General features: G+C 35.1%; 1 protein-coding gene across 1 annotated transcript; it reads left to right on the forward strand.

Moving 5' to 3' along the window:
- Positions 1–928: 928 nt before the first annotated feature.
- Positions 929–3,622, forward strand: LOC135143987 (zinc finger protein SNAI2-like). Its single transcript, XM_064075900.1, has 2 exons — positions 929–1,079; positions 2,421–3,622. Exons 1-2 carry the CDS (start codon positions 989–991, stop codon positions 3,320–3,322), a joined length of 993 nt encoding a protein of 330 aa, XP_063931970.1. The 5' UTR covers positions 929–988; the 3' UTR covers positions 3,323–3,622.
- The last annotated feature ends 15,897 nt before the right edge of the window (positions 3,623–19,519 follow it).

A 19,519-nucleotide genomic window follows, 5' to 3' on the forward strand; every position in this document is an offset into this window, starting at 1 on the left:
AAAAACCAGCAGATTTCTTCCCAGTTTATAAAAATATCAACAATCTGTGGGAACTTTCAACCCTCTTGACCAGCTGTGTACTTCCGTAATTTATTCACAGTGCGTAGTCGCACTTTACAACTCCCGGAATTCCCGTTCCCAGCACTTGTCCCAACACAGTATAACTTGTCGAAATTATCAACGCGACTGATAACCACCATTCTTCCGTCACGTCCCAGAATCCCCCAAACCGAAAAAATTCAGGTACGCGCTTTCTGGCGACCAGATGTAACCAGAAAATAGGCGATAATTGTTCGAAAATCGCATCTGTCGCTAAAGGTGTTCATCGACCCCCCTGACACTCGATAGGCCGTATTTACCAAAATCAGACGCTCCGTAATTACAGAGAAACCGTATCGCTGCTCAGCATAATCACAGTGATCGTTATTTTCTACTAATCGGGAGAAATCGAACCCCGTTCCCACAGGAACGGCGCAGCCTCCATCGGAATCCAAACAGCCGCACAAAGCCCCCTTTATTGTTTAAACAAATAAAGGGCGCTCGGTTGACATACGAACGGAAATTCGAGCGTCGCAAGGTGTGTTTATTGACTCTGCTCGAATTAGAGTAAACCTGCTATCGATAATGCAAGTGTCACACTTGTCGGAATCCCGCCAAAACGGTACGGCACGCGCCAGCTGCGCCGGACCGTTGCGCCCCGCCCCCGCGCTGACCCGGCGTCGAAGTCGCTGACGAAATCGCGCTGCTTTCGTTAAAATAAAAGAAATCGCGAGAAATCGCGACAATAGCAGGCGCATTCGGTAGCACACCTGCTTCCCCCTCCAGGCGCGCCGGCCGACACGGGATTGGCGGAAGAGCGGACGGACGACCGGATTGGCCGAACGGCACGTGCAGCCCGGAGTGGGGACGGCTTTATTAGGGGGCGAAAGCTCGACGGGGCCAGAACTCACAGCGACGTTGGAGTGTTGATGTGTCGTGCGTGACAGTGATGTTGGATATGCCCGTGACAGTCATGGCGAAGAACTACTCACACTGCCCTCTGAAGAAGAGGCCCGTGCACATCCTGGAGGAACTACCAGGTAGGGCGGGAGTGAGTTTTGTGATTGACGGGAACTGTGTTCGGTGGTTGGGGGGCGAGGATGGGTCCAGATGTTGGGTGTGTTGGATAGGCTAGATTGAAAATTTTTATGTAGTTTGAGGAAGGCTGAAACGTGAGGTCTCATAATTCGGGTTTTTGAAAAATTGTTCTTCAGTGTGCAGATATTTTAAGTGTTGCTATATTTTCTGATTTATCTTAATCATCACCACATTTATTTTTAAATCATGTTTAGCAAAATTTGCATTATTTGAAAAAATTGAAAAACTAACTTTTTTCGATTTGGTATGTTTTTCAGATTTTACCATTTTTCAAATTGTGTTTTCTGGAATTTCAAAAATTCAGAAGTATGTTGTAATGTGCATTAATAGAAAAATTATTACTTCGGAATTTCTATAGATGTAGAATTATGTTATTTTTGACTTAACTTTTCCATATAGGTACCTATTAATTTATTTTGAAACAGAAAATACGAAAATGATCTAAATTTAATAATAATTAAAATTTGTTCAATTGTCGCATTAAACAATTTTTTTATAAATATGTATGATTTAGTCTTAATGAATATTCCACAAGTTATGTTTTATATACAGGGTGATGAGAAAATGAGAAAAATTCTCGATGATACGTTGTTAAAAAGTCTCTGAAGAACTCGAAAAAACTGCTTAAAAAAATCTCGGAAATAAATTTTTCGAAATATTAAACTTCAAATTTGAAGAATTAACTTCGTAATTCTAATAGGTATATTTTAAAGTGAATTTAATCGAAAGTCTAAAATTTTGATGAAAATTGCCAAAAATGACATCTGGTCAACAGTAAGAAATGACGTTGTGAGTCATATTTCAGTAAATTATTAAAAAAAAATTAAAAACGCACTAGGGAGTCTCAAGATTCTTCAATATAGTCATATTCCGTGTTCTTCAAAAAACAAAACAAAAAAAATTGTAGGTGCCATCAAGATCATTTCAAATTCTTCTTAAAAAAAACAGTTGGGGTCCCAAGATCGTTTCATATTCTTATTCTAAAGAAAAGACACTCGGGGCCTCCAAGATCGTTTCATATTCTTCTTTGAAAACAAGAGACTCAAGGCCCCCAAAATCGTTTCATATTCTTCTGCTAAAAAAAAGACACTTGAGACCCCCAAGATCGTTTCATATTCTTCTGCTAAAAAAAGACACTAAGGGCCCCCAAAATCGTTTCATATTCAAGCTCGTTGTTATTTTTTTTAACACAGAACACAGTTCCGTTAGCTTATGTCACTTGCTCAAGATAATTCGTAATCGAGTTCTGTCATTCCAAACTAACCAAATTTTGTTCTTTGCAGACGAACCCCAGAACCTCAGCACCAAGCCCGAGGACCTTAGCCGCAGCGGCCGCTTGACGTCCGTATCGCCGTCGTCCCTCTCGCCTGTGTCCCCACACTCGTCGGAGAAGACGTCGCCGCCTCCATCTCCACCCGTCCTCTCCCCCTCGCCCCAGTTCTACCCCAAGGTGTACCCACCCCCAATCAGTCCCGAGTACGCACCCCAAACCTGGCACCGCAGCGTAGCCCCCTTGTACCCTCCCGTCTACCCCTTCGTGGAGTACATGGGTCCCGCATCCCCCTACAGCGACAGCTCCCTGTCGCCGCCGCACCACCACCCGCCGCCCATTCAGCCGCTAGCCTTGCGGCCCGTGTACCCCGCCGACCCGTCGCTCAGCCCCACTTGGACGGCGTCGCCACCACACTCCGCCGCCCCCGAGGACCTATCCGAGAAGCGCCGGCCCGGCGTGCGCCACCAGTGCCCCGACTGCGGCAAAAGCTACTCCACCTTCTCGGGTCTGTCTAAACACCGCCAGTTCCACTGCGCCGCCGGCGAAGGCCCTAAGAAGTCCTTCAGCTGCAAGTTCTGCGAGAAGGTGTACGTGTCCCTGGGAGCGCTCAAGATGCACATCCGCACGCACACGCTGCCCTGCAAGTGTACTATCTGCGGGAAGGCCTTCTCGAGACCGTGGCTGCTGCAAGGCCACATCAGGACCCACACCGGGGAGAAGCCGTTCTCGTGCACGTACTGCAACCGCGCCTTCGCCGATAGGTCGAACTTGAGGGCGCACCTGCAGACGCATTCGGACGTCAAGAAGTACTCGTGCCCCACGTGCAGCAAGACCTTCTCGAGGATGTCGCTGCTAACGAAGCACGCGGAAGGCGGGTGCGGGGGAGGGGTGCACGCGGAGAAGGTGTACTAGTGCTTCCGCATGTCAGCGTTGTTGTTTGTTCCTTTTTGACAGTATTTGCTTGTTTTGGGGGAAACAGTGCCTTGGAGAAGACTGACACGACGGAATCATGTACAAAAATTACTACCACCTGTATATAGTAGGTTAAGAGATTTTAATATATTTTTGTAAATACACGAGCGGCGACAGCAGCCGGGTTCGTACGTCTAGTCAATACGTTATTTTTATGCCATTGTATAGTGCCTTATTTAGTCTTATTGAGCGTATATGCAGATTTTATACTATTATTTAATAAAAGAGTCAAACCAGAAACTCGACTTTTATTTCCGACTTTCAGGGAGATAAGATAATAACGGTTCTCACAAGATTGCGCAAGGTAAGTGCTTTTTCTTTATTTAAATGTTTCTTAGATTACAAGGTTTCCGACAAGTCATACTGTTATGAATTTCTTAAAAATGATTGCAATCGTTCAGAAATTCTATCGTTGTTGAAACAGAATCAAAGAAATTTGCGATTATAATCCGCTACTTATTATTATTGTGATGTGTTTTTAATGCTTAAATATTTCAACACTTTAAATAATTCCATTTTTAGAATTCCTCATTCCAGAATTAATACCTGTCACCACCGTTTTGTTTTGCATTCAATTTTGCTATTTTTAAAGGCACAGTTACACAGCTGTGGGTTCGTCGAGTCGAGCTGGGCAACCAATAAATCACACAGACCCCGTTTATGGCATGTTATAATTTCGCCAACCATCTGCACCAGAATTATTAGGATCTGATATTTTCAGCTCGTTTTTCATGCTGAAACGTGCTCTTTGTACAAATTTGGTGGCTGGTGGAGCTACAGAGTGGACAGTCCTAAAATTCGTCTAAAATAATCTACAATTAATATTTTGTTTTTTTTTTATTAATATACGTTGTTCTTTTAATAACAAAATACTGAAATAAAAATTTTGAGATTATGCTCCTCCCTCTCCACTCTGATAACGAATGAAAAATTCATCACAACTGAAATCGGGACCGGTACAGGTGAGGCTTAATCTTTGGCTTAATAAATATATAAGACAATTAGTTGAGAACATGTTTCAATGGTCATTTCTTGTAGAAAAATAAAAATTTTGCAATTAAACTCCGCCCCCTCAGCTCACTAAGATTAAAAAAAAACATTACATTTGAGATAGGGTGGTTAGGCGCTGCTTAACCTTTTTCACTTACGGGGTACACATTACGTTTTCAGAATTAGTATATCCGTTATTAACACACTTATTGCTATGAAATTTTAAATATAACATGTCCAAGCTAGATAACACAGCGTCCATTTTTTTAAAAAACAGTGTAATATTTGTATTCGTTTCAAAATTTAAAATCTCAATTAATTATGGAAGTTTCGAAACGCGATTTTCACCACTGTTTTTAGCTTACAAAGCTCTACAGGTTGCGGGAAAAACATTGTCTATCTACTTTTTTTGAAAATGAGGTACAATAAAATTAGCTTCTTCGACACAAGCTTTTTTCAGAGTATCTTATTTCCGAAAAAAAAAGAATCTCCAGTGTTATCCGGGTAATTTATAGAGTTGTGCAAGTTGAAAACAGTAGTGAAAACTGCAATATCTCTATTACATCAGTAATAGAGATATTGATTTTTAAACATACGAGATGAAAAATTTCTCAAAAATGCTAAAAAAAAGGCGATGATAAAAATGCTAACAAAAATATCTTGCGTTACATAGTGAAAGGTTTGAACAAATTACATTTAAAATTTCATAATGATAGGTTTATTAATAACAAAGTTACTTAATACATAGGCATAGTTTTATTTAAACAACCCGATTATAAAAACATGTTTCAGATGATCATTTTTTGTAGAAAAATAAGGATTTTGTAGTTAAGTTCAGCCCCCGACTCAGGACAATTTAAAAAAAGTCACATTTGAGATGGGGCGGGTGGGCGGGGCTTATATTTTGCTTTTTTTCCTTAATAAATGTTCTTCTTTCATTACAAAATACTGAAAATGTGTTTAATATGGTAAAATTTTGTTGAGAAATATCGATTTTGAAATTAAGCTCCTCCCTCCACTCTGATAACGAATGAAAAATTGATCACAAACGAAATCGGAGCGAGTATAAGTGAGGCTTAATTTTTGGATTTCTTTTTTACTTAAAACATATAGTTTTCTTTAAACACATGATTAATTAAAAACATGTTTCAGCTGATAACTTTTTGTAGAAAAATACGGATTTTGCAATTAAGCTCCGCCCCCCTTGGCTCACGGTGAAGAAAGAAAGATCGTTACAAATGCGACAGGGTGGGTGGGTGGGGTTTATATTTTACTTATTTTTTCTTAATATACGTAGTCTTACCTTCACAACAAAAAACTGAAAACATGTTTAAAATGGTAAATTTTGTCCTCCACACTTCTCTATAAATTTACCCTTTTAAACATGTATTCAATTTATTGCTGTGAAAAGAAAACTATGTACACATACTAAAAAAAAGGAAGCATAACACAAGCCCCGCCCACCCACCCCTTTCTCAATTGTGTCAACTGTTTTTATTCGCCGTGAGCCGAATTGTGGAGCTTAATTGTAAAATTTTATTTCTCTACAAGAAACTGTCATGTGAAACTTGTTTTTAAGTAACGTGTTGTTGAAAGAAAAGTATATATGTCAAGAAAAAGAAGCCAAAAAATAAAAGCCCCGCCCACCCACCCGAATCTCAAATGTGATAAATTTTTCATTCGTTGTCAGATTGAGGGGCGTAGCTTAATTGTAAAATAAATGTTTCCCAAAGTTTTCTTTCAGCATGATATTTAAAAACATGTTTCAGACAGTAAATTCTTGCAGAAAAATAAGGATTTTGCAATTAAGCTCTGCTCTCGGCTTATAACAATTAAAAAAAAATCGTCACATTTGAGATAGGGTGGGTGGGCGGGGCTTATATTTTGCCTTTTTTTTCCTTAATATATGTTCTTCTTTCATCACAAAATACTTAAAACATGTTTAAAATGGTAAATTCTTGTAGAGAAACATCGATTTTGAAATTAAGCTCCTCCCCTCGCTCTGATACCGAATGTAAAATTCATCACAACTGAAAGCGGGGCGGTTATGAGTGAGACTTAATCTTTTTCTTTCTTTTTTACTCAATACATATATTTTTCTTTAAATAACACGATTATGTATAAACATGTTTCAGATGATAATTTTTTGTAGAAAAATACGGATTTTGCAATTAAGCTCCGCCCCTCTTGGCTCACAATGAACAAAGAAAAATCCTTACAAATGAGATAGGGTGGGTGGGTGGGGTATACCTATATTTTACTTTTTTTTCTTAATATACGTAGTCTTACCTTTGCAACAAAAAACTGAAAACATGTTTAAAATGGTCAATTTTATCCGCCCCAGTTCTCTATAAATTTACCCTTTTAAACATGTTTTTAATTTATTGTTGTGAAAAGAAACCTATGTACACATACTAAAAAAAGAAAGCATAATACAAACCCCGCCCACCCGCCCCTTTCTCAATTGTTATAAATGTTTTTATTCGCCTAAAGGCGGAGCTTAATTGTAAAATCTTATTTCTCTTCAAGAAACTGTCATGTGAAACATAATCTCGTTGAAAGAAAATTATATGTGTCAAGAAAAAACAAGCAAAAAATTAAGCCCCGCCCACCCACCCCAGTCTCAAATGTGACGAATTTTTCATTCGTTGTCAGACCGAGGGGCGGAGCTTAATTGTAAAATCGATGTTTCCCAAAACAAAAATTCACCTTTAAAGTTTTAAATATCTTGGCGTGAGAATATAATTCATGTATCACATGACCCTATTTCTTCCAATAGAATTTGTTCATGCCCTTAGTTACATGTCTATCACAGCGATAATAATTTTATTGCCTTATTGTGGTCTGTTGCTACCTAAATTTAAAAACTGTCAAATTGACAAATTTTAGAATTTCATAATTTTTTTTGTCTTTTATGGCTTGCCAAAGTTGAGGGCAAGCTCAAAATGACGAAATCAATTCTATTATCAAAAAATGTGTTCATTTATTATATTCTCATGTTGAATATAACTCGTGATATGATTAATAATCGAAGATATGGCTCGTGAAACCGAAGCAGCACATTCAACTCGTGCTTCGCACTCGTTAAATCTGCAGCTCGGTTTCACTCGAAATATTATCGATAATAATCATATCACTTGTTATATTATAATTGAAAAGATCATTACATATATGTAGAAAAAAGGCAAAATTTAAGCCCCACCCACCCACCCGCCCTTATCTCAGTTGTGATGAATTTTTCACGAAAACATGTTTTAAGTATTATCATGTTGTTCAAAATAGATCATTTTGAGAAAAAGGGGACTGTGTAACCCTCTCTCCCCTACTATGTCAAAAGTAAAAAAATATGTTTTACATGGTAATTTTTTGTAGAGAAATAAAGATTTTGCAATTAAGCTCCGCCCTCTTGGCTCACGACGAATAAAAAAAAATCATCACAATTGAGATAGGGTGGGTGGGTGGGGCTTATACATTGCCTTTTTTTAATATTTATTATGTAATCTTCTTTTCACAACAAGAAACTTAAAATATGTTTAAAAGAGGTAATGGAATTTATTAATTTATGCAGTGTAACTCTAATAATAACAATATTATTGTAACACAAAATTTATTAGCTTAAAGACGGGAAATTAATTTTGATATTATAAATTTCCTCCAACGTCAATTTTTTTCTTTACGCGTCCCAAGAATTCTTTAAAAAAAGAAAAAAACGTCAACGGGTTCCAATATTCTTTCATATTTCTTCAAAAATAAAGACACCAGGAGTCTTACGATTCTATCAAATTTCTTCAAAAGGAATGACACCATGTCCTTTATTTGAAGAAATTCTAACGAATCTTGAGACCCCTGGCGTCTTTTTTGCAGAAATTTAAAGAATCTTGCGGATTCCTGGTGTTACTGTTTTTGAAGAAATTTGGTAGAATTTTTGGAATTTTATTTATTTTTTTAATTTTGTGGTGAAGAATAGTTTGTAATGATAATTCCATTTAGCTATTCTGAACATTAATAAAAAACTAGCCGGGGTCCAGGTCATTTCTATAATTAATTACATAGATTCTAGGAACTCATTTTTGCAATTCGTTCAATGACAATAGGTACTGTTGAGTTGATTATATGCGGTCTTATAAGTGAGTATAAAATTTTGCAACTGTCCCAATTAAATGTATGTTGGCGAAGAAGCTTTAAATGTCAAGCGTGCGGAAAACGTTGCAAAAATTTGTAAAAAAAATTCTCACAGTGTTTTGTTCGCGTTATTTGAGGCACCTCGATCGCTAAATCTCGCCCAGCTCGCCTGTCCAACTTAAAGTCCCGGAATGTCGAAAACCGCCGTTTGCTTTCGCCCATAACTCTCCTAAACTGTTATGATTACAGTGCGTTCCGATAATCTCGGTCTTCCCGTTCTCTCTGAATCTGCCGCATCGCCAAAAATAGAGTCATTATTCTTATCTCCCCGCATTCTCCGATCCGTATTAGCATCCCAATTTCTCTTGTTTACCTATTTAGAATAATGGCTTGTGCGATGCGATCTTCGGAGCATTCGGAAACGGCGGTCACGAAGCCTCCAAATCTCCCAACTGTAAATTTCGAGAAACCTTAATCGCATATTCAGCCGAAGATTTGCACATAAAAAAGGTCAATTATGAATAATGCAAAATGCAAAGATTGATTGCGATGAGTCACTTGCGCGATTTACATCGTAGGCAGGTGGATACGAGCGACCTAATAGAAAATGGTAGTAAAAACGCGATTGAACTATCACCGGGCGAAAAAACCTCCGCGAGATACCTCACAGTCATCCTTGTAAATGAACTCTCGATACACGTATATGGAACAATAACAACAATGCCCGATTGTGTATGCCTTCAAGTCGCTCGAAAAACACTGAATTAATTAGTTCAATACGGAAGAGACGAGACAAAGAGGAGTCGGAGTCGGCGGGTATTGTTCGAGGAAGCGGACGGAGAAAAATGGGCGAACCGACGAACGGAAAAAACGATAACAAATATTTGCCTTGACTTTTGGACTTTTTGAATTAAGTGAGGGCATCCTTCACAATGCGAATGCGATTAAAACAATGGCGGCAATCGGGAGCCGATGAGTCAAAAATTCTGCATACTATTTTTCCTTTTTTGCATTGTATATGCTGCTGCGACGCGTAGTTTCGGAGATAATAAAACTGCCTTTGTGGCTGAGTTGCCGCTCAACCTGTCACTCGAGGTGGTCTTTCTGCTACGTTGTCAAATTTTATTCAAACTAGTGATTCACTGCGTATGTAACTTTGTAAAGAACGGTTTGATATGCACATAAAATGCTAAAATATGCACATATTTTCATAATATAAGTCGGTCTTTGGAACTTGTCATGTATTATTTACCTATGATGACACATGCCATGTCTCAAGCGCTACTTGGATTTTCATTTCGAAAATTTTTAATAGTCCGTTCAAACTTCGTCAAAGAATGAAACACCAGAACATTTTCAAATTTCTTCAAATACTTACTAAAAAATTAACGCCCTCAAGATTATTTCAACTTTTTTCAAAGAATTAGACAAGAAGGTCTCCCGAGATTCTTCAAAATTTCTTCAAAAAATATCATCGGGTACCCTTAACACTTATTCAAATTTCTTCAAGAACAAGATAAGGTTATTCCAATAAAAGACATCATGAGTCTCCAAGATCCTTCAAAATTTCTTCAAAATATGACATACTCCAGTGATTTCCAAGATTCTTCCAAATTTCTTCACATAAAACATAGACACCAAGAATGCACAAGATTCTTTCAAATTTCCTCATAAAATAGTAGAAACCAGGGGTCCCCAAGATACTTATTTTTGAAGACACGTGTCTTAATTTTAATATTTGGTAGATTCTTAGGACTTCAGGTGTCTTTCTTTTTGAAGAAATTTGAAAAAATCTTTGAAATTTTAGGTAATTTATTTTTTGAAATTTTTAAGAATTTTGGGAACCCTCGATGTCATACTCTACGAATAAATTGGAAAGAATCTTGAAGATTCATGATATATTATTTTTTTGTGTCCAAGATTTTTCAAAATTTTTCAAAAAATGTCACCGGGTATCACTACGATCCATTGAAATTTCTTTTTGAAGAAATTTGAAAAAATCTTTGAAATTTTAGGTAATTTATTTTTTGAAATTTTTAAGAATTTTGGGAACCCTCGATGTCATACTCTACGAATAAATTGGAAAGAATCTTGAAGATTCATGATATATTATTTTTTTGTGTCCAAGATTTTTCAAAATTTTTCAAAAAATGTCACCGGGTATCACTACGATCCATTGAAATTTCTTAAAGAATAAGATAAGAATATTTGAAATTTTATCTAAAAACGACACTAGGAGCAAGATATTTTAAAATTTCTTCAAATAAAAGATATCATGGTTCTCCAAGATTCTTCAAAATTTCTTCAAGATGTGACATACCAAGGTGATTTAGATTGTTCCAAATTTGTTCACATAAAACATAGACACCAAGGATGCACAAGATTCTTTCAAATTTCTTCATAAAGTAATAGAAACCAGGGGTCCCCAAGATACTTTCAAATTTCTTCATGAAAAAAGGAACTCCCAAGATTCTTAAAAATTTGTTAAAAAAAGTTACAAGGAATCCATAAGATTCTTCCAAATTCCTTAAAAACAATAAACACCTGACATTCACAAGGTATTTCAAATTTTTTTTGCAACTGAGACATCCAGAAGCCCCCAAAGACGTTTCGAAATTTTTCAAAAAAAGATACCAAAACCCCAATATTCTTCCAAATTTCTTCACAAAAATAAACACCATAGTTCTCTAAAGTTCTTTAAAATTTTTTCTTAAAGTAAGTCATCAGAGATCTTCATTTTTTTTCAAATTAAAAAAAAAATTATACCGAAAATTCTCAAGAGTCTTCTAAATTTCTTCAAAAGAGAAATACAAAAATCTTGAAGACCCATGATATCTTTTTTTATGACATTTTGTAGAATCTTGGACCCCTTGTGGCCTTAAAAAAAAAAATAAAAAATCTTGTGGCCTATTTTTTAATGCAATTTGAAAGAATGTTGGACATTTTTGGTTCCTTATTTTTTAAAGAAATTCGAAAAAATTTTGAAGACACGTCATATTTTGAAGATATTTAAAAAATTCTTGGGACTTCTGGAGTTTTTCTTTTTGAAGAAATCTTAGAAATTCTAGGTAATTTAATTTTTGAAATTTTAAAGACTTTTGGGAACACTTGAGGTCCTACTTTATGAAGAAATTGGAAAGAATCTTGAAAATTCATGTGTCACCGGGTATCCATTGAAATTTCTTAAAGAATAAGATAAGATTATTTCAAATTTTAGCTAAAAACGACGACACGAGCAATAATTTTTAAAATTTCTTCAAATGAAAGACAACATGGGTCTCCAAGATTCTTCAAAATTTCTTCAAAATATGACATACTCCAGTGATATCTAAGATTCTTCGAAATTTCTTCACATAAAACATAGATACCAAGGATGCAGAAGATTCTTTCAAATTTCTTCACAAAAAAAAAATACCAGGAACCCCCAAGATTTTTACAAATTTGTTAAAAATGTCTCAAGAAATCCATAAATTCCTTAAAAAAATTAGACACCTGGTATTCCCAAGAGTATTTCAAATTTTTTGAAGCTGAGACATCCAGAAGCCCCAAAATTCTTCCAAATTTCTTAAGAAAAACGACACTCCAAATCTATAAGACCATTCGAATTTTTTTAAAAAAGACCCCAAAACCCCGAAATTCTTCCAAAATTCTTCACAAAAATAGACGCCATAGTTCTCGAAGGTTCTTCCAAATGTTGCTTAAACTAAAACATCAGAGATCTTTGATTTTTTCAAATTAAAAAAAAAATTATACCCAAAATCCTCAAGAATCCTGCAAATTTTTTCAAAAAAAGAGATACAAAAATCTTGAAGACCCATAATCTCTTTTTTTATGACGTTTTGTCGAATCTTGGACCCCTTGCGGCCTTTTAAAAAAATTAAAGAATCTTGGGGAGCCTTTGTGGTATATTTTCTGAAGCAATTTGAAAGAGTCTTGGCAATTTTTGGTCCCTTATTTTTTTAAGAAATTGGAAAAAATTTTGGGGACATGTTCTTTTTAAAGATATTTAGTAAATTCTTGGGATTTCAGGTGTCTTTCTTTCTGAAGAAATTTGAAAAAATTTTAGAAATTTTAGGTAATTTATTTTTGGAAATTGTTTAGAATTTTGAGAAGCCTTTATGAAGAAATTGGAAAGAATCTTGAAGATTCATGATGTATTATTTTTTTATGTCCAAGATTCTTCAAAAATTCTTCAAAAAATGTCACCGGAAATCCCTAAGCCCCCATTGATCTCTAAGATCCATTCAAATTTCTTCAAATTTCATCTAAAAAGGACGCCAGAGACAAGAATTTTTAAATTTTCTTCAAATAAAAGATATCATGGGTCCAAGATTCTGCCAAAATTCTTCAAAATATGGCACCGTCGGACCTAAAAAAGAAAGAACAAAGAACAAAACACCAAGGATACTCAAAATTCTTACAAATTTATTCAAAAAATAAAAAGTCCTCGAGATTCTTTCAATTTTCTTTAAAACAAAATAGACACCACGGATTCCAAAGATTCTTCCGAATTTCTTCAAAAAAATTAACTGCTAGGGCCTTTCAAAGTCTTTTAAAATGTTTTCAAATGAAAGACACCAGAGGTCTTCAAGACTTTCATATTTCTTCAAAGAATAAAGTACCAGGAATACCAAAAATTTTTCCAAATTTTTTCAAAAAATAAGGCCCAAAAGGTACCCAAATTTTTTTCAAATTTCTTCAAAAAGTAAGACAAGTAGTGCTATTAAGACTATTTCAAATTTCTTCAAATAAATGGATAGTAGGTGTTTTCAAGATTCTTTAAAATTTCTTCAAATATAAGACACCTGAGTTTTCAAGACTTTCAAATTTCTTCGAAGAATAAAATACTAGGAATCCCCAAAATCGTTCCAAATTTCTTCACAAATAAATCAGTATGGATTTTTAATATTCTTATAAATTTCTTCACGGAACAGATAAGGACGCCATAATTCTTCAAAATTTCTTTAAACCAAGGACTTCAGAAATCTTCAAAACTCTTCAAAGTTTCTTCAAAAAATAAGACAAAATGGGTCACGATTCTTTCAAATTTCTTCAATAAAAACAGAAAACGGGAGTCTTCGAGTCATTAAAATTTCCTCAAATAAAAAACGCCTAGAGTCTTCAAAACTCTTTAAAATTTCTTCAAAAAAAAAAAATACTAAGAATTCCCAAAATTGTTCCAAATTTCTTCAATAAATAAAGCAGTATGGGTTTTTAATGTTCTTATAAATTTCTTCACAGAACAGACAAGAGAGACCCCATGATTCTTCAAAATTTCTTCAAACCAAAGACTTCAGATATCTTCAAGATTATTAAAAGTTTCTTCAAAAAATAAGACATCATCGGGGGTCTCCAAGAACTTATAAACTTCTTCAAAAAATAAGGCAAAATGGGTCCTCAAGACACTTTTAAAATCCTTCAATAAAAATAGAAACCAAGGGTTTTCGATAATTTTAAAATTTCTTCAATTAAAAGACGCTTAGAATCTTCAAAACTCTTTCAAATGTCTTCAAATAATAAGACAAGAAGGGCCCCATGGTTCTCTTAAATTTTTGCGAAAAAGACAATAATGGTCTTCTATATTCTTCAAAATTTCTTCAAAAATTAAGACACCAAGCGTCTCCAAAAATGTTTACAAATTTCTTCAAATAATAAAATATTAGGGATTCCCAAGAGTTCTTAAAATTTCTTCAAAAAGTAAGACAAAATGGGTGCTCAAGATTCTTTCAAATTTCTTCAAAAAAACGTTTGCCAAAGGTTTTCAACATTCTTTAAAATTTTTTCAAATAAAGGACACCAGAGGCCTTCAAGACTCGTTCAAATTCCCATTAGTCCTTCAATTTTCTTCAAAAGATAAGGCGCAAGGAGTCCTCAGAATCCTTTCAAATTTATTCAAAAAGTAAGACAAGTGGAGTTGCCTAAGATTCGTTCAAATTGCTCCAAAAAATGGATATCAAGACTCTTCAAATCTCTTTCAAATTTCTTAAAAGAACAAAATACTAGGGATCCTCGAGATTCTTCCAATTTTTTTCAGAGAATAAAAGAAGATTCTTTAAAATTAAAAAAAAGAACGCTTGGGGTCTCCAAGGTTCTTTAAAATTTCTTCAAATAAAGGACATCGAAATCCCCAAAATTCTTCCAAATGCCCTCAAAGAATAAGACACCAGATAACTTTCAAATTTCTTCAAAGAATAAAATTTCAAGGATCTCACAAGAATTTTCCAAAATTCTTCAGAAAAATAAGACACACTTTTATCAAGTGTCTTAAATAATTATAATAAATCAGCAATAAACCAGCACAGAAAGATCCATTGTTATCGGTTCCAACAACGCAAGAAGGTTGGAAATTTGATAGCAGGTAAAACCTATAAATTTTGTGAGAGTACATCATGGTTCACAAAATGTAGTACCAAAATGCAATTTTTTTTGGAAATATGCGAAAATGGAAACAAAAACTCTAATAGTATGTGTGAAATGTGTATTTTGGGTAAATTTTGTTCCTTCTTTGTGAGATTTTGGAGTCGTACTAGAAACCTTGTCTTTCCTTTTCCGCACTTGGGCCTTAATAAGCCATGCAAGCCCTCGTTTTTAACAAATTGTTGGCTAACTGCTAACAATGAGTGCACAGATCATTAATAAAACATGCGCCACACACGAGGTCACGAACTCCTAACCACACAATACCAACCTTTATCTTTATTCACTTATTACAAAAACAGACCAATTAATGTGATTAAATTACGAGAGCGTACAATCGAAAAAAGCCGTGTGGGTGGCGACGTGGCGCAATCTCCCATTTCAGACTCCGAAAAAGTTTTATTCAAACAACAAAAATCAGAAGGTATGTGCTGAATCAGCGCGTTCAGGAAGTCGGCCGAGACAATGGGTAAGTTCTAAAGAGGATTTTTTCGAGGATTTTTACAGTAACAGCGATTAACCCACACGAAATATGAATTGATGTTTCTATCCGACTATAAAACCAGACAGCCTCCACAAAACAGATCGATGCGGCCGTAAATCTTCAACTTCTGGACTTTTTACAGGTTGGACGTTTATGGCGAGGTGCACATGCCACGAGATATGCTGCCCTCGAAGCCGGTAATTGATGGCTTTTTGGGGCTCTTAAATTCCGCGAGAAGTCGGGATTATTCTCGCGAGAGAACGGACGAGTAATGCGCGACGACTGCCGGGGAGCCGAGATTTCTCCTTTTTTTTCAGATTTTTCAGTGACGAGTCGGCGCAAAAACGTTCTTCGCCCACGTAAGACCGATCACTTCATCGGGATAATTAACTTTGAGCTTTTTGTGGCTCGTTTACGACCGAACCACCTGTTACTCGAGATGGGTTGACTTCCAGAACTATTTGGAAAAAATTATAAAAATTTTTTGCAACTTCTGACAATCTCTATAAACTTAAATTGTTTAAGGTGAAAACTGAACACGGATTCATAAACCACGTGTCAAGAATTAAATGCCGAGAAAGCTCACGCTCAAGAAGTAAAAATTCGCATACTTAGTGGATCACACCGAAGGTCATACCAATAATTATTTTGTCTGGGACAGAGTGCAGGTAAATATTAACAGGTGGGCTTGAAAGAATTTCATGTGGTATTTTCGTGGCACATGAGTCACCTATCATTTAAAGCCATTTAGTATTTACCTGTTGGTATGTGGCAATTTGGGGGATTTAAGAAACTCGTTATAATTTTTTCTTAGAACTTAATAAAAACAGAAGAAAAAAGCTCCTAAAAACATTATACAAATACTTTACTTACGAGCTACAATTTTAAGTTGTTCAAAATGGAATAATAATGATAATAATAATAGCACTGGAATTTACCAAACGAGGTACCTTTCGTGTTTTTCTTGTTAAGAAATTTGGTACAAATGTGAATAACTATATAATTTTCTAGTTTAGTTTGTTGGAGTTTCCACGTGTGCGGCGCCGCCACTGGCCTCGTTAGACCGTTCGTCCCAGCGCGAAAAAATTTACAAACAATCCGAAATTCGATTGTCGATGTACGTCAGTCACGACGTGAATCATCTCTTTATTTCCAATTTGATCCGCGACGGTCCGTTTTGTTCAGGTGCGGAGGCTCCAATTACGGCGTTGCAGGTTTCCCACGATGTCAAAGCGCGGCCTAAAACTTGTGGAAATTCACCTGCGATGCCCACAATGCAAATCTCATGAGTCATCCTAATCAAGCCTCTCGGATTGCATTATTCAGGTGGATTTTTATTCGCAGGAAGCAAGTGGCGTCGGGCCTACGAAACGCCTAGGCGAGGATAGGGGGTCAGGGCTGGGGCAGTGACGGAACCGAGCTCGGGCTTCCGGGCGTGAGTGCGCGGTTTGAGGAGGCGATGAGTAAGGGGTCAGCGGCGGAATATTCATTTGTTTTGAGGTGACACATTAAAATGTACATATCAGGGGTCTCCAGACTGATTCAAATTTATTTAAAAAATGTGACATCAAGGGTCTCCACGACTATGTTTTGTTTAAAAAAAATGCTAGAGAACCACAATTTTCTTCCTAATTTCTAAAAAAAAAAAAAATGCACCAAGGATCCTTAGATTCTTTTAAATTTCTTAATAAAAAAGACTTCTCGAGTACCAAAAGTCCTTTAAAATTTTTCCACTAAAAAGCAAATACTAGGGATCTCCAAGATGTTTTCCAATTTCTTTAAAAAGTAAGATATCAACAGTCCTCAAGGTTATTTATTTTTTTTTTAAGATAATCAGGGTTCCCAAATTCTTTCAAATTTCTTGAAAGAAAAGATACCAAGGGTCCCAAGATAATTTCTTCACAACAGTAGATGCAAGAGTCCCCCAAGTTTCTTCCAAACTTCGTATAAAAAAATAGTCACCAAGATCTTTTCAAATTTTTTACAAAAAATAGACACCAGGAATTTCCAAAATTCTTTAAAAAGTTACAAGAAATCCATAAGATTCTCCCAAATTCTTAAAAAAAATAGACACCCGATATTTCGAAGATACTTTCAAATTTCTTTTAAAACTAACACATCCAGAATCTCCAAAATATTACAAATGTCTTTAAAAAAATACCCGAAATCTCTAAGACGCTTCCAAATTTCTTCAAAAAAAAAACCAAAACCCCAAGATTCTTTCAAATTTTTTCACAAAAATAGACACCCGAGTTCCCCAAAGTTCTTCTTAACTCAGACCTCAAAATCGTCAAAATTTCGTCAAACCAAAAAAAGGTGCCCAAAATCCCAGAGACTTTCCCAAATTTCTTCAAAAAAATAGAGACCAAAAATGCTTTTAAATTTCTACAAAAAATAGACACCAATGATTTCCAAAATTCTTCTAAATTTCTTCACAAAAAAAAGTAGTTACAAAAAGGGTCCCCAAAGATTTTTTTAATTTCTTCAAAAAATAAGACCACAAGGTGCCCACGAATCTTTCAGATCTCTTAAAAAAAAACGTTCCAGAGATCCCCAAGATTCTTCCAAATTTCATTAAAAAGAATGATACCAAGAATCCCAGGGTTCTTTCAAATTTCAAAAAATATCAGGAACCCCCAAGATTTTTACAGATTTGTTAAAAAAGTTACAAGAAATGAGTAAGATTCTTTCAAATTTCTTAAAAAAAAAAGATATACAAAATCCCTAAGACGCTTCCAAATTTCTTCGAAAAAAGATACCAAAATTCCAAGATTATTTAAAGTTTCTTCACAAAAATAGACACCAGAATTCCCCAATTAAATTCAGACATCAAGAATGGTCAAAATTTTTTCAAATTAAAAAAAAAGATACAAGAAATCCCCAGCACTCCTGCAAATTTTTAAAAAAAATCCCAAAGATCTTTCAAATTTCTTTAGAAAATGTAGTAGAGATCACTAATTTTTCTAAATTTCTTTAAAAAAGACAGCCGAGGTCCCCAAGATTCTTTCAAATTTCTTCACCAAAAAAATTGTTACAAAAAGTGTCCTCAACATATTTTTAAATTTTTCCAAAAAATAAAACATTAAGAACTCCCACGATTCATTCAGATGTTTTTAAAAAAACATACCAGAGATCCCCAAGATTCTTCATAATTTCGTAAAAAAAAATTATACCAACAACCTCAAGATTTTTCTAAATTTCTTCACAAAAAAGATCCCCGAAGATTCTTTCAAACTTCTTTAAAAAAGGCACTAGAGATCCCTAATTTTTCCAAATTTATATATTTAAAAAAGACATCCGAGGTCTCCAAGATTTTTTTAAAATTTTCCAAAAAATAAAACATCAAGAACCCCCAAGATTCTTTCTAATTTCTTTAGAAAAACGTATCAAGTATCCCCAAGATTAAAAAAATATATCAAAGATCCCAAGATTCTTTTAAATTTCTTCTAAAAATAAGACAATAAGAGTCGCGAAAATTATTTAAAATTTCTTTAAAAAAGATAATCGAGCATGCTAAGATTTTTCCAAAATTCTTTAAAAAGCGTACATGAGGTCCCCAAGGCTTCAAAACTTCGTAAAAAAAATGATACCCAAGATCCCAAGGTTCTTTCAAATTTCTTCAAAAAAGAAGGAATCAAAAAGGCCCCCACGATTCATTCAGATTTCTTTAAAAAACGTAGCAAAGATCAGTAAGATTCTTCCAAATTTCGTAAAAAAAAAATGATACAAAAAACCCCAACGTTCTTCCAAATTTCTTTACAAAAAGGGTCCGCCAAGATTCTTCTTTCAAATTTCTTCAAAAAATAAGACATCAAAAACCCCCATGATTCTTTCAAATTTCTTTAGAACAACGTTCCAAGATTAAAAAAAAGATATCAAAGATTCCAAGATTCTTTCTAATTTCTTCACAAAAAAAACAGTTACTTAAAAAATCCCTAAAGATTCTTTCAAATTTTTCTAAAAATAAGACAATAAGAGGCGCGAAAATTACTTCAAATTTCTTTAAAAAAACATAATCGAGATGGATAAGATTTTTCGAAATTTCTTTAAAAGAGATACCTGAGATCACCAAATCTTCCAAATTTCGTAAAAAAAATACAAAACACCCCAGGTTCTTCCACATT

This window comes from Zophobas morio, unplaced genomic scaffold (genome assembly GCF_036711695.1).
Source record: "Zophobas morio isolate AGI-343-1 ecotype UQ-CSIRO unplaced genomic scaffold, CSIRO_AGI_Zmor_V1 ptg000081l, whole genome shotgun sequence".
NCBI lineage: Eukaryota > Metazoa > Arthropoda > Insecta > Coleoptera > Tenebrionidae > Zophobas > Zophobas morio.

Coding starts and splice junctions, on each gene's coding strand:
- LOC135143987 (XM_064075900.1), top strand. CDS start 989: ATGTTGGATATGCCCGTGACAGTCATGGCGAAGAACTACTCACACTGC. Junction 1,080..2,420: donor CATCCTGGAGGAACTACCAG/GTAGGGCGGGAG, acceptor TGTTCTTTGCAG/ACGAACCCCAGAACCTCAGC.